The 27,993-nt window shown below is 39.8% G+C and overlaps 1 protein-coding gene across 1 annotated transcript; it reads left to right on the forward strand.

Moving 5' to 3' along the window:
• Positions 1 to 1,842: 1,842 nt before the first annotated feature.
• On the forward strand, positions 1,843 to 27,981 carry SLC30A4 (solute carrier family 30 member 4; the record flags this gene model as incomplete). Its single annotated transcript, XM_081101675.1, has 7 exons — positions 1,843 to 2,233; positions 11,690 to 11,836; positions 21,187 to 21,340; positions 22,764 to 22,965; positions 23,843 to 23,948; positions 25,135 to 25,269; positions 26,103 to 27,981. 7 exons carry the CDS (start codon positions 1,843 to 1,845, stop codon positions 26,255 to 26,257), a joined length of 1,290 nt encoding a protein of 429 aa, XP_080957801.1. The 3' UTR covers positions 26,258 to 27,981.
• Positions 27,982 to 27,993: the final 12 nt, after the last annotated feature.

Consider the following 27,993-nt stretch of genomic DNA (forward strand, 5'->3'; position numbering starts at 1 on the left):
CTGATAATGACCTAAGTGCCACGAGTACTGAATATTTTGGGTCTCGGAACCATGGGCTCTCTGACCCAGGTTTCCTAACCTGGCTCCCATTGCTACAGCTCTAGAAGAAGACTGTGGGCCTGCAAAAGTGAGGGACTCTTCTGGAATCCAAAAGTGGCTGGTACTCTTGCACCTGAGACGCAAAATTCTAAAGTGTCATCTGAATCTTCAGAGGAAAATGATATTTCATATGACTTTTTGTTGTATTTTTTGTAACTTTAAATTTGGTGATCCATGTAGACTATTGTTAAAATACAACATTTATAGCCTTGCCGGTTCGACTCAGTGGATATAGCGTTGGCCTGTAGAGTGAAGGATCCTGGGTTCGATTCCCGTCAAGGGCACAGGATATGTCTCCCTCATATCGATGTTTCTCTCTCTCCCCCTCCCTCCCACTCTCTCTAAAAATCCATGGGGGGGGGATAATAAACAAACAAAAATACAACATTTATAAACACTGGATAAATAGGAGTTTGTACTATAATTCAACTCCAAGTAGAAGCTAGGGGCTTGAGCTAAGATTTCTCCTGACAGTGTTTTTGTTTTTTTATTGCTGTATTAAATCTTATTTGAGATTTAACCCCATTTGAGAATATGATGAAGCCTAAGGGACTTACTCAGGAAAATACATATGCCCACAAAATTTTGCTCCTATGTTTAAGACCTCCCAAATTCTTGTTAAGCAGAACCAAGGACCAGAACAGATGTTTCTACTAGATTTTCTGTGCTTGGGTTTAGTCCATATTATGACTACTTGGAGGCAAAAGGAAGGTGGAGTGAGCACAAAGAGAACAATGCATATTTGATTTTAAAAAAAAATAGTAACTATGTATTAGGCACAGAGCAGCTGACGATCGTAGATATAAACCTTGCCCTCTCCGAGTTGACCTGACTGTGCAGCAAATGTTGCCAACTTGCCAGAGAGGCAGCAGCTCCGGAGAGAAAAGCTGCTTGACTTCCCACTTAGAAAAAGGCCGACACTGGTTTCCTGCCGAGCACCCCCAGCCAAGACCCGACCCTGGGTTTTTCCGCGACCCTCCGTGCGCGGAGCGAATTCCCAGCCCCAGCGGGGCCGTTCGGCCCGACCCACGGGGTCGCGGACCCGGGTTCCGCCGTCTGTCTCACGACGAGGGGAAGCGGGAGGTCCGCGCGCGACCGGGGCTTCGCCCGTGCGCATCCCTCGCGCAGAGGCGGGCGCGTGGGGTCGGGCAGCCAGGACCCGGCGAGGACCCCGGGGACGCGGCGCGCGCCCCTGCCCGCCCCCAGCGGGCGCCGCAGCCCTGCGCGCCGGCCTGCGTGTCCCCGCGCCGACCCCTCCCTCGCGCGCCTCGCCCGCGGCCGCTCCGGCGCACGCGCGCGGGCCCGTGAAGGGCGGGGAGAGGCGGTGGCCGCGGGCGCCGGGCCGCGGACCTGTCAGACCCGCGGAGCCAGCCTGGAGCTGCGGGCGCTGCAGGCGAGATCGGCCCCGCTCCCCCGCGGCTCCGGGCCGAGCCGCGCGAGCCGGGCTCCCCCGAACCGAGCGGGGGAGGGGAGATGAGCGGCGGCCCCGCGGCGGCGCCCCACACCGACGCGCCGCCCCCTCGCGGAGCCGCGGCGCCTCCGCGCTGGCCCTGCGCCCCCCGCCGCCCGGGCTTCGGAACTTGTGGGCTGTGATGGGGCGCCTTTAATCGCTACCGTGTTTCGTTTCCCACAGGATGGGGAGGGACGCGCGGCGGCGCCATCGGGAGCGGGCGCGCCGGTGAAGTCGGGGCCGCCGGCCGTGCCTGCCGCGAGCCGTTCCGCGCGCGGCGCGCCGCCTCTGCCATGGCCGGATCCGGCGCGTGGAAGCGCCTCAAATCTCTGCTGAGGAAGGACGACGCGCCGCTGTTTCTAAATGACACCAGCGCCTTTGACTTCTCGGACGAGGCGGGGGACGAGGGGCTTCCTCGGTTTAACAAACTTCGAGTGGTGGTGGCGGACGATGGCTCCGAAACCCCGGAGAGGCCTGTTAACGGAGCGCACCCGGCGCTCCAGGCCGACGACGACTCCCTGCTGGACCAGGACCTGCCTTTGACCAACAGCCAGCTGAGCCTGAAGGTGGACCCGTGTGACACCTGCAGCAGACGCAGGGAGCTGCTGAAGCAGAGAAAGGTGAAGACCAGGTTGACCATTGCCGCCGTTCTGTACTTGCTCTTCATGATTGGAGAGCTCGTAGGTGAGTTGTGTGGCCAACTCACTTGCCGTTTCCGTTGTGTCCAGCTCTAGGGGCACGGGATTGGAGGTTTAAACTTTCTTGCCCTTTCTCAAGATACTGATCTCTTGGGGTGCAAGAAGTCCACACAGTTCCAAAGTGCAGGTCAATCTAAGTACAAACATAGATTTATTGTTTACCTCCATGGTACGTCATGCAACTTCCTCTTTTCTTCCAAAAGAATTGTGAGCGAACATCAGGTTAGTTCTTGCAACGTTTAAAATAGTAAAAAAAAAAAAAAAAAGATAATAATAATTCTAAAGTTACTTAGAACCCCGTAACATTTTACAGTATGAAGGGACCTTCCCGAACACCTGCAGCCTCCACCCCCTTTGTCAAAGGGAATCGGAGGGCCAGAGAGGTTCAAGAAGTTGGGAGGAAATGGGGTGGTTAATGGAAGAGTCAGACCTACAGTCCCAGGCTCTTGACTTTTTTTTCTCTACCTTTGACTTAGGTGGTCTCTGTGCTACTTCCTATTAGATTTATAGCCAAGAGATTTGCAAAATTAAATACCACCAACTAACCTGAAAGTTTTTCATTGTAAGGAAAATCTGAAAGGCACCAGAAAATGGCTCCCCCGGGGTGTATGAACTTGGTTGATTTTTCAGTTTTTAGTTAAGTAATACACTCTTCACAATAAAATACGTTCTTTGCTTAGAGAATTCAGTGTCGCATTAGTGTAACTGCTGACTTGTCCCAGTGACCGTTCACACAGTGACACTAACGCAGAGCGACCATCCTGTCACAGTGTCTCTTGCTGATGCACCATGATGAGGCTAGAGGTGGCAGTCCAGATTTGAGGTGCTGGTTGGAGGTTAAATGTAGGAAAGTTACATGCACTTCCTACCTCATTTCATACCACTGCTCAGTGCTCAGCCATGCTGGCCACCTTTCCCCTATAACTCACAAAGCTCTTTCCCGCCCTTAGGGCCTTCACAGATTTTTTTGAGGTCACTAGAGTAAGAAATACAGTTAACACTGTGACTCGTGTAGGTAGGTGTGCATCATACCTATGTATGTATGCACCGATACACGTATGTATAAACACATATGTATAACTGAAACAAAAGTTTCATTTCATGTGATGTCTTCTAATATATTTTTCTCAATTGTGGTTCCACCCCACCTAATTGATTTCATGGGTCCACAAGTAGAGCAGGGTCTGCAGTTTGAAAAATACTGCTTTTTGTGGATGGACTTTTCCCAGATCTTCTCTTGGCAGGTTTCTTGTTATTCACGTCTCATCTCAAAAAGTACTTCTGAGAGACCTTTCTGACTGACTAAACCTTCCTTCTTCCCTGTTCCCTCCCCAACTATAAAAGCCCTCAACAGCTGAGATGATCTCTTTTGTATATTTTGTTTTATATTTCCTTGTTTAACATCTTGTCTTTCTCCACTGAAATATAAGCTGAATTCCCAGCACCTAGAACAATGATTGGCACAGAGTAGACACTCATTAAATTTTTGTTGAGCTCGTTTTTATTGTGTTAGAGAATAAACAGTTTGACTGCCGTGTAGTAAACAAGAGGGGAAGAGGCCTGGGAACCAGATCAGGTAGGTCCTGTATTAAATGGACCGTATTAAATGAGTGTAGTTTTTAATTCTAAATACATGGGAAGCCAGTGAAGGCTTTTAAAAGCAGAGTGTGACATGTTTAGGATTTACCTTTTTAAAAGATTACTCCGGCTCTTATTTGGAGAATGGATTGGAGGGTGCAAAAATGGAAACAACTAAACTATTGCAGAGATCCAGACAAGAAATTATTATGGCTTAGACTAAAGTGGCTGGAGAAAAATGTACTTACTGATTGAGAAACATTCTAGAGGTGACATGGACAAGCTTAGCTAGTCGTTTGGATATGGTGGTTGATGGGAGAGCAGTGTCAGGAATGATTCTGAAGTTTCTCACCTAAGCAGCTAAGTGTATGGAAATGTATGTCATTTATGAAGCAGAGAGAAAATATAGAGCAGGATCTAGCCGTGGTTGTTTCAAACATGTTATCATATGTATGTGAAATAGCCAAGTAAATATGTCTAGTGAGCATATGAGTCTACAGTTCAGAAAAGAGGTCAAGGTGGAGATATAGTACATAATGCCATGGGGAATGGAAAAAGTCACCTAGAGAGCCCAAGTCTGGAGGAACTCCAACTTTAGAAATCAGGCAGAAAACAAACAGGTATCTCAGAATCCAAGAAAAGAGAGCATTTCAAAGTGGCAATAAATAAGTTGAAGCTGCAAGAGGTCCAATAAGATGAGAACTAAAATATTCTTGAGTTTAATAACAGTGTTATTGATTACTTTAACAACTGCATTTTTATTGAAAGTGAACAAGTTTAAAAAGTGAGTGCAAAGATGGTAAAGATGGCAAATGAACTCACTCATTTAATTGTACTCTCTCCGGAAGCCTCTCTTAAACTACAATAAAGGGATCTGTATATCCACACAGATGTGGAAAACTGGAGAGCAGGCAACAGCAACACAAACTTGGGAAACTAGAAAAGAAGCTGATAAAGGAGGTAACTGCCTTAATAGATCCAAGAAAGCCAACTCCTAAGCAAGCAGTAGGGAAAGTCAAGAACCAGCCTAATAATATATCAGAAACACCTAGAGAACTTAAGCACAAACTCTGGGCCACAGTTTCTAATTGAGTAGTTTTGGGATCTGGCCTGTGAGTTTGCATTTCTAACAAGTTCCCAGGAGATGCTGATCTTGCTGCTTTATAAAATAAATTCAGGGGTAAAAAAAAAAAAAAAAAAAAAAGAGCTTTTAGCCCTGGCCGGTCGCTCAGTGGTTAGAACGTAGGACCAAAGGGTTGTGGTTTTGAATCCTGGTCAAGGGCACCTGCCTTAGTTGCGGGTTCCCAGCCCCTACCTCGGGTGGGAGGCAAACCATCGATGTGTCTCTCTCATGTCAATGTTTCTCTCTCTCTCCCTCCCCCCATCCTCCTTCCCTTCCACACTGTCTAAAAATCAATGGAGAAAATAGCCTCAGGTGAAGTTTGTCTTTTTTTTTTTTTTAAGCTTTTAAACAATAAAAACACAAAATATTTTTAACTCCACAGAAAAGTTGGAAGATGAACTAAGGTAATCTCTGACAAGAGCAGAGCAAAAAAGTAGAAATGGATAATAGGAGAAAAAAGGCAAGAAAATTAGTATATTAGTCCAAACGCCAAGTAATAAGAGTTTAAAGAAACAAGAAAGCAGAAGGAAAGAAATCAGCAACATACAGTAGTCCCCCCCCCTTATCTGTGGTTTTACTTTCCACAGTTTCAGTTACCCGTGGTCAGCCATAGTCCAAAAATATTATATGGAAAAATCCAGAAATAAACAATTCATAAGTTTTCAGTTCTGCGCTGGTTCTGATTAGCATGATGAAATCTCACACTGTCCTGCTGCATCCTGCCCAAGAGGTGAGTTAGCCCTTTGTCCAGTGCATCCACACTACCCATCCTGACAGTCGCCTAGTAGTCTTTTTGATTGTCATGATACCCACAGCGCTTGTCTTCAGATACCCCTTACTTACTTACTTACTAATGGTCCCAAAATGCAGGCCTTTTTGATTGTCATGATACCCACAGCGCTTGTCTTCAGATACCCCTTACTTACTTAATAATGGTCCCAAAATGCAGGAGTTGTGGTGCTGACGATTTAAATATGCCATGGAGAAGCCATAAACTTTATCATAGGTATCTGTGTATAGGAATATAGTATATCTAGGGTTCAATACTATCCACAGTTTCCAGCATCCACTAGGGCAGTGGTAGGCAAACCGTGGCTCGCGAGCCACATGCGGCTCTTTGGCCCCTTGAGTGTGGCCACGAAGTTTGAATCGCACTGTACGTGCGCGCCCGCACGTGGTATTTTGTGGAAGAGCCACACTCAAGGGGCCGCAGTTTGCCGACCACTGCGCTAGGGGTCTTAGAAGACATCCCCTTCAGATGAGGGGGTATTACGGTAGTTAAAAAAAAGTCCCCAGAACTGAAAGGTATACATTTCCAGATTGAAAGAGTCAACAAAAGCCCAGCAGATTGGGTACATTACTTTGAAGTTTCAGAACACGGGGAACACATTGTTATCTATTGCCTCTCATTGTTTCTGCACAGGGCAGAACTCCAAGTCAAGTCAAATAAGAACAGCCTGGCCAGTATGGTCTTCCAGGGAACCGTGAGACGAGGTCACATAAAGAGAGTGCTCTGGGAATGGGGCTCTTAAGGAGCTCCAACCCTCTTCTACCCCTTGCAGTGGCTGCCATGCTGAGGTTTTCACTGTGATTGCCACTTATTGGTGTTCAAGGTTACCAAATGGGGAAATGCCATGGAGCCCACTATTCTTACCAAGATTCAGCTATTTCCCTTGAATAATAGCTACCTATAACAGCTCTCAGGTAATTTCCAGAGTTTTAAATAAGCTGATTTGTCCATGTTCTTATTGCTTTTATGAAGATGATTTTCAGAAGTCCCTACTCTGCTGTTTTTGCTGATGATCACCAACATGTGGCTCTGTAAATTTAGATTAATTAAAATTCAATTAAATTAACTCAGTTCCTCAGTTGCACTAACCATATTTTAAATGTTCGAAAGCCACATATGACTAGTGGCTACTATATTGGACAGTGTAGACGGACATTTCCATCACCTCAGAAAGTTCTATTGGACAATGTGGCTTTAACATAACCTCCTTTTATAGATAATGAGGCTCAAAAATGTTAAGTAACTACCTTAGAATCGCTGAGATTCCAAAGCCCCATATTATTAACTACCAACGAGTATTTTCTCACAGTGATTTCCAGCATTTTTTTCTTTTTTTTTTTATTAAATCTTTATTGTTCAGGTTATTACAGTTGTTCCTCTTTTTTCCCCCCATAGCTCCCCTCCACCCGGTTCCCATACCACCCTCCGCCCTCACCGCCCCCGCCCCCCCACTGTCCTCATCCATAGGTGCACGATTTTTGTCCAGTCTCTTCCCGCATCCCCCACGCCCCTTTCCCCCCCAAGAATAGTCAGTCCACTCCCTTTCTATGCCCCTGATTCTATTATAATCACCAGTTTATTCTGTTCATCAGATTATTTATTCACTTGATTTTTAGATTCACTTGTTGATAAATGTGTATTTGTTGTTCATAATTTGTATCTTTACCTTTTTCTTCCTCTTCCTCTTCTTAAAGGATACCTTTCAGCATTTCATATAATCCTGGTTTGGTGGTGATGAACTCCTTTAGCTTTTTCTTATCTGTGAAGCCCTTTATCTGACCTTCTATTCTGAATGATAGCTTTGCTGGATAAAGTAATCTTGGTTGTAGGTTCTTGCTATTCATCACTTTGAATATTTCTTGCCACTCCCTTCTGGCCTGCAAAGTTTCTGTTGAGAAATCAGCTGACAGTCGTATGGGTACTCCCTTGTAGGTAACTGACTTTCTTTCTCTTGCTGCTTTTAGGATTCTCTCTTTGTCTTTTGCTCTTGGCATTTTAATTATGATGTGTCTTGGTGTGGTCCTCTTTGGATTCCTTTTGTTTGGGGTTCTCTGAGCTTCCTGGACTTGTAAGTCTATTTCTTTCACCAGGTAGGGGAAGTTTTCTGTCATTATTTCTTCAAATAGGTTTTCAATGCATTGGTGCCTTGACTTACCTGAGTTTAATTTGTTCTGAGACCGAGCTCGTTAAGGAGCTCGTTAACTCAAATTACTCTATCAACTCAGTGCAAAAAATCGGTGGAGAGAGAGCTGGTATCTCAAAAAACTCGTTAGTCGGGACACTTGTAAATCAAGGCCCCACTGTATCTTGCTCTCTCTCTTCTTCTGGCACCCCTGTAATTCGGATGTTGGTACGCTTGAAGCTGTCCCAGAGGCTCCTTACACTATCTTTGTATTTTTTTATTCTTTTTTCATTTTGCTTTTCTGGTTGGGTGTTTTTTGCTTTTTCGTATTTCAAATCTTTGACTTGATTCTTGCGATCCTCTAGTTTGCTGTTGGAACTCTGCATAATATCCTTTATTTCAGTCAGTGTATGCTTAATTTCTAGTTGGTCCTTTTTCATAACCTTGAGGGTCTCACTAGATTTCTTGAGGGTCTCACTACATTTATCGGCAGTTTCTAGAAAGTTCTTGAAAAACCTTAAAAGTGTGGTTTTGAACTCTATATCCATTCGTTTGCTTTCCTCCATTTCTGTCATTTGTGACCTGTTTCTTTGTCTCGGCATTTTTTATGCTTCCCTGTGTTGGTAGAGTAGCTTTGTGTGCTAGGTGTCCTATAGGGCCCAGTGGCTCAGCCTCCCCAATTACCTGACATGGACACTCTTGGTGCACCCCTTTGTGGGCTTTGTGCCCAGTCTTGTTGTAGTTAAGCCTTGATTGTTGTTGGTATCACTGGGAGGAATTGACCTCCAGGCCAATTGGCTGTGAGAGTCAGCTATGTCTACGGTGGGAGAACTTCTGTGCTGAAGACACCCTTCTGGGGCGAGACTTGCTTCAGTGGGGCTTTGGTGCTCACTGAGTCTGCCCCCTGAGTGTGTCCCTTATGGATCTGAGGAGTTGTAATCTGGCTGGTCCCACTCTGACCACTGGGTACACTGGCTCTAGGATCTAAGGAGGAGCTAATTTAGCCTCTGCCTGCGGCTACCCAGCAGGAGCTACGAGGAGATCTGCAGACTCCCTTTCCTTGTTTGGGGTTTGGAGGTGCCCAAAGGAGGCCCAGCTGTGAAGCAATTCAAGCTGCTATGGGGCCTTGGGCCTTCTCTTGGAAGTTCTGGGTCTGTCTGGTTATGTCAGAGATCCGTTCCTACAGCACGATGTAATGCGATTCGCCGTAAGTCAGAACCCATCTACATAAGCACCTACGTCACTCACATGGAGCACATACACAGCAGTAATGAAGTGAAACAGTAAAAAAAATTTAAAAGAAAGATAACAATTCCTGACCTTTACTTGTGGTAAATAAATAATAAAAAACATAAAGCACATATGTTTGTTTGTTAGGTAATTTTCAGATTGCAAAGGGCCAGGGCACTCATATGCAAAAACCTCTGCTAGCAGTTTGGGTGGGGCAGGGTCTCAGAGAATCAACAGGGCAGAGCAAGCAGCTATGGCTGATCCTCAGCCCTGCCCTAAGGGGCCGCGCATCTCAGTGTCCGGGTAATCGCTGCAAGCACCTTTGAGAGAAAGCCGCCCTCGAGTTCTGAGTTCTGCCTGCCACCAGATAGTCCAGTTTCTCCCCGTATGAGTCTAGGTCCCCAGAGACTCACCTGGAACTGGAGTTCAGAGCTGTCGGGAGCGTGTGTCTCCCTCCTGATTCAAAAAGACAGCCACATCCTCAGTTGCTAGCCCTTGCTGCGTGCACCTCCATACCTCTGCACTTCCGCACCTCCTATGAGTCTCAGTGTGCTTTTCTCTTTCCTTCTAGTTGTAGAATTTCCACTCAGCCAGCCTTCCTGTGGTTCTGGATGATGACTCTTTTGTCTTTTAGTTGTATTTTTGAATTTGTTATGGGAGGCAGCAATTTCTGGTGTTTACCTTTGCCGCCATCTTGGTTTCTCCGATTTCCAGCATTTTCATGTCAGGGAATACAAGCAGTCCTCTGGTTACGTCAGACTCGACGTACATCATTTCGTGGTTACGTCGCCATCTCCCACTTACAGTATTTATATAAAAAAAAAAAAGTTCCGTCATTTCAACATATGTACATATGTGCTTTATGTTTTTTTTGTTGTTGTTGTTTTTTTTAAATATATTTTATTGATTTTTCACAGAGAGGAAGGGAGAGAGATAGAGAGAGTTAGAAACATCGATGAGAGAGAAACATCGATCAGCTGCCTCTTGCACATCCCCCACCGGGGATGTGCCCGCAACCCAGGTACATGCCCTTGACCGGAATCGAACCCGGGACCTCTCAGTCCGCAGGCTGACGCTCTATCCACTGAGCCAAACTGGTTTCGGCAATGTTTTTTATTATTTATTTACCACAAGTAAAGGTCAGGAATTGTTGTCTTTCTTTTAAATTATTTTTACTATTTCACTTCATTACTGCTGTGTATGTGCTCCATGTGAGTGACATAGGTGCTTATGTAGATGGGTTCTGACTTACGGCGAATCGCATTACATCGTGCTGTAGGAACGGATCTCTGACATAACCCAAGGACCTGCTGTACATAAAAAATAATATTTTTGTAGAACACACTGGAGTACGTGGATGTGACTACAAAATCACTGCCTCCAGTTCTGCTGCTCTTGGCTCTGCACAGTCATCCTAGAAATAGAGGGATCAGCAACCCAGCACACTAGTATGTCAAGACACCCTGACCATGAAGTTCCACTATCTATATATATAAAAGGCTAAGTGACCGACCAACCAGCCAGTACATATGATGCGCACTGGCAATTTAAACGTTGATACATATAAAGCTCTTGCTGGCACCAATCGCATGCATGTGTTTCAATCTGTCATTGTCAATCGTGAATTTGGTTGACATTCTATTATAGAGAAAAAGTGAATAGTGATATTAAAATATTTCTTAATTTCCTTTCAATGTGCACAAACCACTAGTGCAGTGTAACAGTGATTCTCAAAGTGTGGTTCTGAGCCCAGGAGCATCAGCATCACCTGGGAACATGTTGGAACTGTAAATTCTCAGGTCCCATCCAGACCTACTTAATTAGAGATTCTGAGAGTCGGGTCAGGCAATCTGCAATTTTACAAAACTTCCAAATGATTCTGGTACCCATAAAAGTTTGAATACTCTGTATTAATTATAAAAGCTTACACAATGAATGGTAATAGGAAAATTATATAACCATAATGGAACAACATATTTTTACACACAGAGACATATATGTGAAATTATGTGTGTGTATATATAAAATGTCTAGAAAAATCAACATAAAATTTTAAATTGTGTATTTTAAATACCACCTTTTATTCCTCTATTAGAAGACATTGCTGTTATGTATCCAAATGAATCTGTTATTTGTATCTCTTGTTTTGAATTAATGTACATTTTATGAGTTTCTTCAGTTCAATTTTATGTTCAAACTCTCCCAAACAAGTGAGTACCTACCTCTTCTTCAGCTTTATTGTAATATGTAGATATTATGGTTATTAATTTCACTGAGAGTAGGATAGTTAGTTGAGTAAAAGCTGCAGTGCTAAAACACAAAATTCCTATTTATGTGTTAGCTCCAGTTTAGTGATTCTTAATTTCTTTAAGGTTGTTGACTCCTCAGAGAATCTATTCATAGAAATGGACATTGTCACTAGAAAAGTATATGCATATTTAATGTTTTGCATCAAATTTCAATTACCTTGATTTCATTGTAATAGGATAAAGATTTAGTTAGAAGTTCATGTTTTGTAGGATGTTACATATTTTTGGCTTTATTACTTACATTTATTTTAGTTAACATATTCCTTTTTCCCTCTTATCCTTACTTTAAGGTGGATACATTGCAAATAGCCTAGCAGTCATGACAGATGCACTTCATATGTTAACTGACTTAAGTGCTATCATACTGACCCTGCTTGCTTTGTGGCTGTCTTCAAAATCACCAACCAAAAGATTCACCTTTGGATTTCATCGCTTAGGTAGGTAATTGGGAGGTGTTTTTTAGATTATAACGTTTTATGGTAAACCAGCAACGGACTGTAACCTTTGATTAGCTGAAATCTTTCTGGTGATAAGCCTGTTGAAATAGATGAACAAAGCATATGAAAATGGGTGAACAGCATTTATTCAGATACATATCTTCCCATGTACTGAACTTCAGCCCAGTCAGCTGAACAGTTTACACATATAAACTTATATGGTAATCATTAATTTGTAAATGGTTTCCCTATGTCCTAATGATGTTATCAGAAAAAAAGTTTACCTTCAGTTTATTGAATCAAACAAAATTATGTGAGTTTAATTCATTAATGAGCATTAGCTTCTTTCTTTTACTTCAGGTTATTTCAACCAAGGCTACTGTGGCCAAGATTTTAAGTATTATTATAATACGTATAACATTTACTGTGTGGCTGAACTTCATTGAGGCCATTGTATCAACACAATTCTGAAAATGCTGACAAAGATTCTTTGGTTAATCACACTTAAGTCAGTCTCCTGAACCTTCTCCCAAGCCTCCCACTCTCAGTATCTTGCCAGTTATCCTTCAGGTGATGTCTCGCCACCCCGGCCTGTCTTCACAAGAATTCTATTCGGTCAGTTTTACCAGAATCCCCCTTCCTCCTAATGTTTCCTCAGTAGTTTTCCACCCACAGACTCCCAACCTGCTTCTTTGCTATAAATTCCCACTTGCCCATACAGTATTCAGAGTTGAGCCCAAACTCTCTCCCCCACTGCAAAATACCATTGCAGTGGTCCCTATGCCTATCTCAATAGCTTCCCCTCGTGAATAAAGTGTTCTTTACCATGTTGTAACAAATGTCATTGATTTTTTTTTCTTTTTAATAATGAACACATTTTATTTTCCTATTTTTAACAGATACTAATATTTAATTGAGGTTAAAATCATATATAATCATATACAACTGTGCTTCGTGCTGTGTTACTATTTTTAATATTTTTGCTTATTTTAAAAATAATTGCCTTTACTATTATGTGAAGTGCCATATGACCACATGTCATTTGCTCAGAACCCAAAAGGTGACATTTAGGTAGCTTCAGCAAAACCTGTCTTAAAGAACCAGAATTAATATATTGTTTTTTATTTTGTGTAGACACTGACATGCTTGGCTAATATATCAATCAGTTCCTCCCCTTCTGTGTTACTTTTCGACCTAATATTAACTCAGCATCTAGGTCTTCTAAAATGTAATCACTGGGTCTTCTGGAATATAACTTGACATTTTAGCTGAATAGCTATATTCCGAGTAGCTATCCAGGCCATCAGGCTGGGAAACTATCTGGCATCTCCCCCCCTCAGTTCTCAACTGCTATACAAGAGAACTGAAGCCCTGAGTGAGGTGTTTCTGTTATAAGCCACTACATAATGCTTTTGGATGTGTTCCTAAAAGAAGCCTCACTACTTTCCAACATACACATTCATTTGTTAATTGATTGACTTGAGGGTTTTTAACAACTTTAAAATTGCCCTGACCTGATGGCTTGGTTGGAGTGTGCTCTCATACACCAAAAGGCTGTGGGTTCGATTCCCGGTCAGGGCACATACATACAGTACAGGTTTGATCCCTGGTTGGGCATGCATGTATGAGAGGCAGCAAATTAATTTCTCTCTCTCTCTCTCTCTCTCTCTCTCTCTCTCTCTCTCTCTTTCTCTCCCTCCCCCCCCCATCCTCTAAAAATTTTTTTTTATTTTCCAATCTTATTGTGATTTAAACACCTGCAATTTAAGATCTAAAACATTGCATCCTGGAATGGGGATTACCCTCTAGCACTATTTGAGAGAGTACATTTCATTTAATGAAGTCAGCGGCACTCTAGCCCAGAGATATGCAGTAATACCAACATAGGAAGTCCTACATATAATAAATTAAAAACCAATAATCATGAAAGTTCTATTAAATATCAAAGAAGTACTTAGTATTTACCTAGATGGTCACTTTGTTTCTTTAAAGACTATAAGCACTATGAAAAGATGAGAGAAAATAGGACTGACTGGTCCTGTTGTATCTCTGAAAATTCCTGAAGACTGTCAGATATTTCCCTTTCCTTACAAATACTAAGTTCAGGATGGTGGACTAGATATCAGCATTTGACTCCTGTCTCTCCTGAGAGTCCACTGAAATAAAAAGCATCAAAACAACAAAGAGAAGTCAATGCTGGGTCACCAATAAACAAATTTCCAGAAATTTCTGAAAGTTAGAAAGTAAATGGGAGTGGGTTGAAGGAGAAAACAAGCCAAGAAGCCGCAGCCTAGAGTACACCAAGCTAGGAACTGGGTCAGCCCAACAGATCGCTAAAGAAAGCTCAGAACAAAGAGCATCAGAAGTGAGACTTGGGCCTGAAAACAAGGAAAATTAATTGAATGACTGTATGACCTTTTGGAGAATGATTTAATTTCTCTATGAGTTTCTTCTATAAAATATGGATGATAGTTACTTGTATTGCAGAATTGTGAAAAATACATAAGGTAAAGTGGTAAGGCATAAGTACCTAACAGGGTACCTGGCACAGAGTAAATTTTCAGTAAATGTTCGTTTCAGTCATGTTTTCCTTCCCTCTTGGACTAGACTTTATATCTCTCAAAATGACCCATGCTTCTAGATTGCCTGCCTTCCCTTCTTTCCATATCAGCATTCTTATTGTCTCAGCATAACTGTCTCAGCTAGGTAGTAGGAGAAAAGTAAGATGATTCAACCTGATGAGTAACAATTTTAAAAGATGTGCTTTTTGACTTGGGTCTTTGGGAGCATTTTTGGCAATACAGCAAAATTCATTTTAGCAAAAATCATTCCATCCTGGTGAAAGAAAGGTCGTTGGATTTGAAGGGTAAACCCAAGGGGCTGTCCCAGGAATCAGTACCAGTCTGTTGGTATTTTCCTTTCCTTTGTGTGAACTCAAGATTGTGTAAAATTACTCAGGAGTTTCTTTTTCTTTTCCTTTTCCTTTCAGTGAGCTATAGTGGCAGCTCTTTTGTGGGAAGAGGGAGAGGAGGGTAGAAACCACATGTGAGTTATTTTTAAGTGCCTGCATTTATTTGGCTGTGGGTGGTTTGCCCTCTCGTCCTGGAAGTTAATAAAACTTAGAACTTAATGAAACCACACCGTGGGGAGGAATTCCACAAACCCTTAGGCAGAATGGCACTATCTCCCAGACCAAGGGGACATGCTGTTCTAAAGAGAACATCCCTTGCTTGCTTGCTTGCTTGCTTTATTCCTTCTCTGAGGATTTTGAGTGTAGTTGACTTTATTTATATGGTTTTTCTTTTATTTCTGGGGCTGAAGAGGCTGGATGGATTAGATAAAGATAGCGATCATGTGAAAGGACTGTAATAAGCAGATTTGTCTGCATTTGAAATAAAAAGCAAAATACACATTATGGTAATTCAGCTCATCAGCCTAGGTTAGTGGCAAAGTGACAGTGTGGGAGTCTTTCGTAATATGTAGTTCTACTAAGCAAAGGCCTTGGCAGATCTGGCTAGATGATTGTTGTTCTGGGATATGTATATGATAATAATGTTAATTCTACCTAGTTTGTTATTTATTCCCTGATGCTAAAGCACTTAACAGAAAGTATTCAGCTAAAAATTCTTCCCCAAACATGCAGCCAAAAAAAAAAAAAAAAAAAATCTCTTCTCTCTAGTTAGTGATTCATTTTAACAACTTCCTTCCCCTCTGATATGAGTTATGCCTACTCATTGTTCACATCTTAGTGAGAATTAATTCATATCACATATACATATCTAGGAAAAGAATAGGGACTTCCAAGAATTCAGAGTTTTTATTGAGGCAGAAGAAGACATGAGTGAGGTAGTCAATGTTGACTAGCCAGAAGTCAACTTGGAGTACTGGGGCACATTGAGTGTGGATAGAAGGAGTAGTAAGAAGATAGAAAATAGGAGATTACTTAGAATAGGAGGTGAGAGGATCCAAAGACAAACTTTGCAATTTAGCTTGACATTCTGGTAGCAAAAGTGGGCCGCTGAAAATCCTATATGATGTCTTTAGCCTGAGTGTTGTTGGGTTATCTGTGGCTGCGTTGAAATACAAATATTAGTTTAAAAGTCCTAGGCAGATCCAATATAGCTCACTGATTTTTCCTCTGTTTCCTTCCTATCTTCTATTGGATGAAGGTAGAAAAGAGAAAGAGCATAAAAGGAAGTGGGGGAGAGAATATATCTCCACTTTCCTTCCCTATTGATTTTTATTGACCTCTGAAATCTGTCTTTAGATGTGCTATGTATAGTTCCTTGAGGCAATAGAAAGACAACATTATATAATTTAAGGGAAATGTATTCATTATTGTCATTGCAGTGTTGGCAAAGTTAACAGTTAAATGTAGGCCAGTACACCTAGGCAGCACTCACACAAAAGTGAATGTGCTGACTGAGTGTGGTTTTACATAGTTGAAACAGATTGTTACTCATTCACTGAATAGGCACTCAATAGTTACTTGTTCAGTGAATGAATAATAGTATAGTGTGGGGAGACAGGCAGTAAATATGTACCACAAACACAACATAATCATAAATTGTATTAAATGCTACAAAGAAAAGAATAAAGTACTATGATGGAGAATAACAAAGGATGGCGAAGAACTCAATATTTTTCATATGAACATTGAAAACCTCTAGTTTTGACAATTTATAGATGTGTTAAAATGTATGTAAACATTTATTGTATTTTATGGTATGAGCAAAACTTAATAATCATCTATGTTTTCTCCCAATTAATTTTTTCTTTTACCAATTTATTGGCCATTCAAACCAAAACTGTTTATTCACACTACTCCAATACTAGTTCAGCTGAGTGCAGTGATTTAATTATCTGTGCATAAAGTAGCAAAATATATTAGAACTACTATAACAATAGGTTTTTCAAGAATTTCTATAAAAATCCCTTTTAAGAGTTTTTCATTTTTGCTAAATTTCCATTTAGTGAAGTTTTCCGAAGCTAATGGGGTAGTAACTTTCACAGAAATCTAGGGTTTTAGTTGGGAAAGTTCCTGGGTCTCCTTTAGAAAATGAAAGTCTGTATATGTTATACACTCCTTTTGTCTTGAAAATCTTTATTGTACATTATGTTACCAGAGACCAACCCAGAGCAACAATGAGAAGATTGGAACAAGTCATAATTTCATTGTTGAATGAAAATTTCCCTCCCTGTTAAACGTTGTTGGAGGAAAAAAGAATCTTGTCTATGTTTATCTGCATTCCATCATGTTAAAAATACTAGGCAAAAATGTTAAACACTCATTAGTCCTATTCATATTTCACCAAAGTTTCATTTATTCACAATGAAAGAGCTTGTTGTTCCTTTTATCAGAATAAAATGGTCATATTACTATTATTAGGATTTTTAACTATGTAGCATTATATGTGCCTTATACTTCTCAATTATAAATCTCAGTCCCAAAAATCTACTTAAAATTCTGTGTGTGTTTTTCTTTTGCACTTATCAGTTTTCTAGCTAGAAGACATTTTTACAGTCAATTAGAATAAAAACTAACAAATGAATGTCTTTGCTTTTCACCAAGGCAACTAGATGTGAGGCACATTCCTTCTGAATTGCTGGAAAAGGGATATAATTGATGACAGCATCTTAATATGTCATTTGGGAATTTCTAGGAGTCAGCGGAATTCCATTACTCTTAACCGTGGGAAGTCATTGGGATCCCTTTTATGCTACTCTCCTGGATGAAAACTATATTGTGAAAAACTGCATTTTCAGCTCCTAGTGGGCTGGGAATCATCCTTGCCAAAAAACTCTGTTTATGCTGTAGTTTGACTTTCATTTTACTTTATTCTGAGGTGGTTTTGCCATATCTGAGAATTTACAAAAAGGTAATTTTAAGTGTTAATGTGAATTATTACTGGGGTGTGGGCTTACCAGATTTAGCTCATGCATGCCACACGTTCCCACTTTCTCTGAAATATATGATATCCAATGTGTCTGAAATATTGCCTGGGACATAGTTGTACTAAAATAGTATTTGTTTTTTTATCTGAAATGCATATTGAACTGGGCATCCAGTATTTTACCTGGCAGACCTACTAGAGCAGCCGTGGGCAAACTACGGCCCGTGGGCAAACTACGGCCCGTGGGCAAACTACGACCCGCGGGCCGAATCTAGCCCGTTTGAAATGAATAAAAGTAAAAAAAAAAAAAAAAAAAAGACCGTACCCTTTTATGTAATGATGTTTACTTAGAATTTATATTAGTTCACACAAACACTCCATCCATGCTTTTGTTCCGGCCCTCCGGTCCAGTTTAAGAACCCATTGTGGCCCTCGAGTCAAAAAGTTTGCCCACCCCTGTACTAGAGTAACTATAGAACTTATCATTCAAGTCAGGACACTTTTGAGAGTGAAATGGGACACTTTTAATAATTATGCCAGGACAAAGGCATAAATTGGAACTATCCTGGGAAAACTGGAAAGTATGGTCAACTGAATAGTAGGGGGTTTTGAAAGTATTTTAAATTATTGATTATAGATTTTTATAAGTAGTCACATCTCTGAGTCATTAATATAAATATAAATTTATTGTTTTATAATTTCATATTTAAAAATTTTATTGAGGCACCTTTAAAGTTATGGTGGCCTAATTGCTAGTACAACCTTGACATTGTCTTTTTATGGAAGAATTTTTTTAGGATTAATATTTTTTAAATACCAATTTTAAAGATAAAGTTCTTTTTTGGTGAGTAAAATGAGGCTATCACCAGTACATAAAATTTTACAGTTTAAAATACTTTAATTATTTTTTCTTTATATTATTTATGTGTGTATTTTACCATCAGCAGCTATAACTTAAGACAAGAAATTCATGTGTTTTATGTCTTGTATTTGGCTTAATTCTTTTAACCTATTTACTTTTTCTTTGGGATTAATAAATAACCCTGATCCATAGAGGATATATTCCAAGACCCCAGTGGATGCCTAAAACTGTGGATAGTATATAACCCTATATATACTGTACTATTTTCTACTGTGGATAGTATATAACCCTATATATACTGTACTATTTTCTATACCTATAATACCTATGATAAAGTTTAATTTATAAATTAGGCACAGATAAAGATTAACAACAATAATATTATGTGGAAAAATTATAACAATATACTATAATGAAAGTTATATGAATGTGGTTGATCTCTCTCGCTCATAGCCGATATGATAACTGAGAGGGCTATTGAGTGACTAATGGTGTACCATGGTTTTGAATAGTAATTGTGTTTATTTGTCTTATTCCAATATTAGTTCTGTTCATGCACAAAATTTTATTGGAGTTTCACCTAAATGAATGAAATGTCAGGAAATAGTTTCTAACTTCTAGATAATTTTTCTGTATTGTAAGTTATAGGTTAGAATAAAAAGGTATCAAAGTCCAATATGCTTGAACTACCTGGAACCTTTGAGGAATGAATCAACCCAGACAACAGTTTTCCAGATTCTTTTACCTTTTAACACTTAACAGGATTAATGTCCGGTGTCTCTAAAGGAAAAATTTTCTTTAAAAGTATTTTCTTGTTTTGAGTGTCAACATTTGTTTTATGTAACAATGTTAGTTAATTATTTTAATATATATTTTACATTGCCTATTTGTACTTTATACTCATATGGTAGAAAATTTATCTGGTATGAAAACATACATAGTACAAAGCCATCCCTGTCTCCTCGCCCATTCTTCTCATAACCAATTTTTTATCAGTGTTTTGTACATCCTTCTGGATCTGCATTTGCACATCATTATTTATATACTAGAGGCCCGATGCACAAAATTCATGCAAGAGTAGGTCTTCGCAGCCCCGGCTGCCTCGCGGCCCTGCCCCCCGCCCACTGGTCATTCCGGAAGGTCTTCGGCCATCCGGTCTAGTTAGCATATTAGCTCTTTATTATATAGGATATTCTTTTTTCTTTTCACACAATGGTAACACCATACACAATTGTGTTCTTTGCTTTTTCACTTTGTATTTTGGAACTTATTCCTTGCCAGTACATAAAGAGCCTTACTCATTTTTTTACAACTGCACAGCATTCTATGTTATAAGGCTTCTACTAATAACATTTTTATTGTTTAGAATTATTTGCTGTTCATACAGTGCTTGATGAATAGCTTCATAACATACCACATTTTGCACATGTGCAGCTCAATTGGCATGAGTGTGTATGTCCTTCCTAGAAGAGGAATTCCTGGATCAGAGTACATCATGAATACTTGAATGCATAAAAATGTGTTTGTTTTTATTTAGTCTAAAGGTAATACATCTTTGTGGTTAAAAACTTAAAGACATTTCAAAAATTACTGAAAAAATAAAGTTAAATTCTCCAAGCTCCTTCTCCCACTTCCCAGATGTAACATTTTCTTGTCTATCTTTCCTATAGTTACCAATGTGCCTATTTTTTTCTTTTTTATACATAAAAGGTTGTATGGTATCCCATTATATGTATGTGCCACCATTTATCCATTACATTACTTATTGGGGAACATTTAGGATGTCTCTGGATCTTTTTTGATACTACCAACAAAGCCGCAGTGAAAAACCTTGTAGATATCTTTGCATACATGTGGATGTGATTCTAGATTCCTAGAATCAAGGAATACATGCCTTTTAAATTTTGATTAGTTTTGGTAAGTGCTCTCCAAAAAGATAGTTTTATTTGATCCTTCCATCAGTATATCCTTGCTGACACTATTATCAAACTTTTTAATTGTTGCCATTTTAGTAAGGGCCAAAAAGGAATCCTACTGAATTTACTGTATTATGATTGATTTTGATAAGTTGGCCATTTCTGTTTATTTTCTGTATATTACTATTTATGCTCTTCACCCATTTTTCTGATGAGTTGTTCACTTTGTTATGATTTGTAAGTGTACTTGCCTACTAAGAAATTAGTCTGCAGTCATGTATGTTACAAATATTTTTTCTCAGGTTTTCATTTTTTGCCATGTGTTTGGTCTATAAATACACATAATTTGACCCTAAAGAGATGAGGGGAAGGTAGCAAGTGGTAGGAGTGAGTTAGTGGGGGATTCAGATCAAACTATTAAACCTTTTAAATAAAAATATATATAGTATACCTGAAACTAATATACTGTTATATGTCCGCTGTATCTCAATTTTTAAAAAATGTCCCATATCAAACTTTTTAAAATAATTTTTAAGAAAAACATGACAGATGATATAGTGCTTTTATCTTCTTAGAGGAAAGAAGATCTAAATAAATAAAAGATTGTACAATATTTAGTTTGTATGAGGTCTACTAACCATGCTGCAAATACATTTTTTTTTATATTTTTCCCTCCAGAGGTTTTGTCAGCTATGATTAGTGTGCTGTTGGTGTATATACTTATGGCATTTCTCCTATATGAAGCTGTCCAAAGAACTATCCATATGAACTATGAAATAAATGGAGATATAATGCTCATTACCGCAGCTGTTGGAGTTGCAGTCAATGTAATGTAAGCTTGATGTTTTTTTAAAAAATTTAACTGGCTTTATTCTGTAGAGCAGTTTTAGGTTCACAGCAAATTGAGGGGACTGTACAAAGATTTCCCACATACCCTCTGCACCCACACATGCATAGCTTCCCCCATTACCAGCATCCCTCGCTAGAGTGGTACGTTGTTACAGCTGGTGAACCTGCACTGACACATCAGAGTCACCCAAAGTCCATAGTTTATATGGTTCACTCTTGGTGGTGCACATTAATGGGTTTGGACCAATGTGTAATGACATGTATCCAACATTGAGTAGCATACACTCTACGCTGTTTTCACATGAATAGTCTCAAATACTGTGAACTTAGAGGCTATACATGCATTCAGTAATATGCAGTGATATTTTAATATATTTATAAATTATATAGTACATCAGTTTTTCTTATAAGTATTAATAAAACACGCTTAGAATTATAAATTCCTCATTGGTTTGTTCAGGTATACTGAAGTTTGACTAACAAACAAAAATTTAAGTAGGACAAATTTTTTTAATTTAATTTTTATATTACTTTCATGTTGAGATTTTTTTTAACAACCAACTTTTTTTCCTAAAAACATGAAGTTTTTGAGTTAAATACTCAATCATTTGAATAAGGGGTCAGCAAACTTTTTCTGTAAAGGGCAAATATTTAGAATTTTAGAGCCATATAGTCTCTTTCTCAGTTACTCTGCTGTTTTAGAACAAAAACAGTCCTATTCAGTATGTAAACAAATGAGCATGGCTGTGTTCCAATAAAACTTTATTTACAAAAAAAAGGCTATGGGCCAGATATGGTCTGTAGACCATGGTTTGCCAGTTCCCATCTAGTGGCTTCTATTCTATACTTAGAATAAAATCAAAAGTCCTTACCATGGCCTTTTAATATTATCCTGTGTACCACTCCAACTCACGTCCTAGCACTCTTGCTGACTTTATTCTAGCCACAGTGGCTGTCTTGCCTTTTTTAAAACACATAGAGCACCTTTGCATCCAGGCCCTTTACCCTGGTATTCCTTCTGCTAGAACACTCTTCCACCATAACTTGCTTCCTGGCTTCATTCAAGTCTCTGCTCTGATGGAATCTAAGGGAGGCCACTCTCCCCATCACTCTCCATCACTAGCAACGCTTTACTTTTCTTCAGCGCCTTCCCGTCGTCTAGCAGTACATTAGGGGTTTATTTGCTAACTGCTCTGCCTTCTGTACTAGAACATAAGCTCTAAGGGGATAGGGATCTGTCTCAGTCACTCTTTTGACCCCAGCACCTAAAATAGTACCTGATACAGAATAGGTGCTCAAATATTTAGTAAATATTGCCTCATTCATATCTGATTAGTCATAGATATTTTTATCAATAGCATTAGGATGAATAATAATGTTCTGTTTTCTTTTTTTTTTTTTAACAGAATGGGGTTTCTGTTGAACCAATCTGGTCACCATCACGCCCATTCCCACTCCCTGCCTTCTAGTTCTCCTACCACAGGTCCTGGGTATGGGCACAACCATGGGCAGGATAGCTTGGCAGTGAGAGCTGCATTTGTACATGCTTTGGGGGATTTGGTACAAAGTGTCGGTGTGCTAATAGCTGCCTACATCATACGATTCAAGGTACTATGATTGCTAGTTTTTTATTTTAATGTGTATTTAATTTCAACATTAAAACTAAAACTGATTGGCCCTGGCCAGTGTGCCGAGTGGTTAGAGCATTGGAGAGAGTACCAAAGGGTTGCAGATTTGATACCCTGCCTGGTGGGAACATGTGGAGGAGGCAACCAATTAATGTGTCTCTCTCATATCAATGTTTCTCTCTCTCCCTCCCTCCAATCTTCCCTCCCTCCTATCTAAAAATCGATGGAAAAAATATCCTCGGGTATGGATTAATTTAAACAAGAAAAAACAAACTGATTGTCTTTCATCAGTATACTGGACACCAGTGCCACTCCTATTCATTTTGCACTTATGCAAACCTAATTGAGCCACCAGGCTATATAGCTCTTTTGTTAGCACTGAACACCATAGTATCACATCACAAGGTAACTTACCTGTAACTGACAGGTACTAGAATGTGGATGTAGTGAAGTCCAGAGATCTGGGTTTTAGTGTTGGCTCTGCCACTAATGCTTTGACCTTGAGCAAGTCCCTCAACTCAAAATTTGAGTTCCCTCCTCTTTAATATGAGGGGCTTAAATCCAGTTGATGACTGCTAAGACTCCTCCTAGCTCTGATGTTCTATGGTTTTGGGCAGACAATTTAGAGAAGGCACAGGGGAAAAGAACAGAACAAACCATTAAACTGCTAAAAATGGTCCCACAAGGAAAGGCATTTAAACAACCCAGGAAAGAATTATCAGATGCAGTGTCCTGGTCCCAGAGGTATTCTGCAGTCCTGCTAGAGGACAGGGGGCAGAGTATTCCTTAGTTTGCCTTACAGTCTGTTATATGTCTGTCAATATTTAACCACACAATTTTGATCTGTCACTTCACAGCCAGAATACAAGATTGCTGATCCCATCTGTACATATGTATTTTCATTACTTGTGGCTTTTACAACATTTCGCATTATATGGGACACAATAGTTATAATACTAGAAGGTAAGATCTCATTAATATCCCCATTGTGGATGTAGTCCTAAGTCAGATTACGGGTCAGGGAAGACTCTGGGATAGGAGCCATGTCTTTTCTTGTTTTTCTTGATGCTTACTAGGCTACAGTTACACCACCTTACATGTATAGGACGTATAAGAATACATGCACTCTCCCATATGTTACCTATTTGATCCTTATAATAGCTAAGAAAAGTAGGTAAGGCAAACATTATTATCCCCATTTACCAATAAGAAAATTGAGGTTCAGAGGGGTAGTATAACTTGATTAAGGCCATGCTGTTACTCAATTACAGAACTAGGACAAGAATGCAGCTTTTTGATTCTTAATGCAAGTATGTGTAGCAGTTTATTAATTTACTAGAGGCCCGGTGCACGAAATTCGTGCATTCAGAGGAGGAGGTCCCTCAACCCGGTCTGTGCCCTCTCACAGTCCAGGAGCCCTGAGATTGGTTGCCCCAAAGAGGTAGGCCACGCCTACCACCGCAGCCCGCCGATCATGGCCTGGGTCTCTCTCTTGGGGCGATCATGGAGCCCCCCCGATTGATCACCCCGCTGGCCGGTGGCCTGGGCCTCCCTCTGCAAGGTGATCATGGGGTGATAGCCGGGCCCCTGACCAATCGCATCGCACCTGCCTTGGCTGGCCTGGCGCCAGTGGGTGTCATAATGTGGTAGTCCGGATGGTCCTTCTGCTGTTTGGCTGTTTGGTTGATTTGCATATTACACTTTTATTATTATAGATTAATTTCAATTTAACTTGCTGCTTTGTTATATTTTCAACATTCCTGCCTTACCAATATTACATATAAGCATGGAAATATAAGTTCTCAACACTAGTTTAGCCATCATTGGATGTTCCTTTCTTTTTATTTTTTATTATCCTAGCTTATTTGTTAAATGAAGTAGCCTGGGCTGGTTAACCTACCTTTTTAGTGAGAATGAACATTTTTAAAGTATTTATTAACCTTTTGTGTATATCCTACTATATGTGTGCATGGTTTATCTTAAAATACTAATATATTTTATTAGAAAGTGTTCATTTTAAAATGAATTTAACAAAGCTAGTTGTCTGTTTGTTTGTTTGTTTGTTTTCGGGGGGAAGGCCCACCAGTAATTTATAACTTTTTCCCCTAAGATAAATTTTACTTATAAATGATATATTCTGAACTAATAGGTGTACCAAGGCATTTGCACGTTGACTATATCAAAGAAGCCTTGATGAAAATAGAAGATGTCCATTCAGTGGAAGATTTAAATGTCTGGTCTCTCACTTCAGGAAAGCCCATGGCCATTGCACACATACAGCTAAGTATGTTGCTGTTGGTAAATACTGGGGTTGGTGGACTTCTGTCTTTGGGATTAAACATCTATGCTTATAATTAAGTAGGAAGACTTCTGGAAAGATTTGTTTTAAGGGAGGGTGTGGCCTCTTCAAAAGATGAGTTGCAGGTTGATGTTTATAGCAGAGCAATAATTTTTATCCCTTTGGGATGAGATGAAACACAGATTTTTGCCTTCAGATTAAATGTACTGGGTGTATTTACCATGCTTTTTCTACATAAGAAAAGCTAGAGCCTGTGTTTTTTCTTTAAATCATTTCACAGATCGATGCTTTTTATTTGGTTTTTCATCAAAATAGTAAATGCATGAGTTTTATTTTTTAAAGTACAAAAGATGAGCCCTGACTTGCTTGGCTCAGTGGATAGAGTATCGGCCTGTGGACTGAAGGGTCCCAGGTTCGATTCCAGTCAAGGGCATGTACCTTGGTTGCGGGCACATCCCCACTGGGAAGTGTGCAGGAGGCAGCTGAATCTCATTGATGTTCTAACTCTCTATTCCTCTCCCTTCCTCTCTGTAAAAAATCAATAAAATATATATTTTTTAAAAAGTACAAAAGATGAAAGACTTGTAATTGATGTTTAGATTTCTTTCTCTACCCGAAAGTGGACTGGAGAGAGAGGGATAACGAGAAGCTGATCTGGCTTGGCAAACGGACACACTGCTCTCACAATAGCTTCAGGAGGGTAGAAATCAAACTAGTAAAAATATGTTCAGAGCATACTAAGGTTGTTTTCTCCCTGGGTCGTATTCACTAATGTGTAATGTACAATGACTAGTAACGATATTTTCTTGACATTGCAGTTCCTGGAAGTTCATCTAAATGGGAGGAGGTACAGTCCAAAGCCAGGCATTTGTTGTTGAACACATTTGGCATGTATAAATGTACTATTCAGCTTCAGAGTTACCGGCAAGACGTGGACAGAACTTGTGCAAACTGCCAGAATGCCAGCTCCTAACTGAAGATGTCTGGGGGACTACTGCCTTATTTACCCTGCAGTCACAGACTTGAGAGCAATAAATGCACTTGAATGGGAGAATGGAATTCCTGAGAGCCGTGCCCAGGCACTGGCCTCGCAGTCAGCCTGAGAGTGCTAGTTTCTGTCCAATGGTAAAGTGAGACTTCACCGTAATTTTCAGATGAAGATGTTTCCAAAACACTGTTTACAGAATGAGACGTGACTCTACAGATACCTCAGAGAAGACAATCGAAGACCGTACTTCACAATCACAGCAGAGCATGTGTCATGAAGGAAGCATCAAGAGTTCTGTATTTGCATTTAAAAATCCTTTTTAAAGCCCATTTCTATCAAGCCAGTGCTGGAAAACTGATTTTTTAATGTAATCTTGATAGCCAGCTTCTGGAATTTGACACCCAGCTCTCTCTTTTTACAGAAATTATTTCTCAGCAGATTTCAGAAAGTACTAGTAATTATCCAGAGTGGAATAAGCATGTATTCCTAAATGTTTCAGGAATGTTTTATTTCACAAGTAAGTCTTATTGGTATTATTATACTTTATAAACAAAATTTTCCAGATATTACAGGGTTTTGAATCTCAATTTTTGGTTATTTGTAATCTTATCAGAACCAAATCTTTATGTATTGTGGTCACTGTCATTAAATTGCTTAGGAAATATTTTCAGTTTATCCTGAATGTTAGAAGTTAATCTTAAACTGGAATTACTATATGATAATTTGAACAAATATAGGAGCAAGGATGGGGTGTGGAGTTTCAGATTTAAATCTTTCTGAAATCACTTTTATTGTCCATGGAATTTATCTTTGCTTACGAACAGCAAGCGACGCAAAATGCAAATAATGATGCTCTGTCCTTTTAGAAATTGCCTTATGTTTTGTACAGAAAGTTTGCTTGGCACCTTGCTTCCTGCCTCCATACCAGGTCATCTGCTTGTGCCTTTCAGGGTAGAGCTCTAGGGGGCCAAGGTTCAGTTTAATACCCGTCTCTCCCATGCAGATTAACTACATTTCTCCAGGGAGAATTTCTGTATGATGCTATGGATTAGGAATCCTCCACGGGCTCCAGAAACCCTAAGATATAATTTTGAGGTTTTCCAATAATACCATAGCAGGAATGCTGAAAGGGATTGGGGGAAGACATGATTTTCAGAAGACAAAAATTTTAAGGGTTTTGGAGTGTGTGTGTGTGTGTGTGTGTGTGTGTGTGTGTGTGTGAAAGCACTGGAATAGAATGGATGGACATTAAATCTGGGTGGTAGGGAAGTTAAGCATAAAAGTTTCCAAACAGAAGGCAACCTAACTGGTAACAGTTGTATTAAAGAGGCAACTGTGAATATTCCTGTCAACTGTTGGTTTGGGGATTATATTTAGTGCACGTTAGGGAGTCCATTTTCAGCAGAGAATCAGGATAAAGTAACATGTACCAGACAGGCTGTGAGATGAAATCCTAGATAGGCAGGCCAGTGACTTAAAATGTAAGTGAAGAATATGAAACAGATTTCATCTTTCTGCCAAGGACCTCACTGTAAGTAAACCTAAGGTTAAACCTGGATTCACCTAAAAGATTGTTAAGCGTCAATGGTGTCCAACAAAAGTTTTAGTGAGTGTTAGTACCTAGTAAAGCCCAGCATTTGTTGAATTGAATTGAAAATTTTATAGGATTCTTACTGTAAATCCATTTAAAATAATGATTTTAATTTTTCAAAAATTTTAGG

This window comes from Myotis nattereri (genome assembly GCF_964212035.1).
Source record: "Myotis nattereri genome assembly, chromosome: 1".
Lineage (NCBI taxonomy): Eukaryota > Metazoa > Chordata > Mammalia > Chiroptera > Vespertilionidae > Myotis > Myotis nattereri.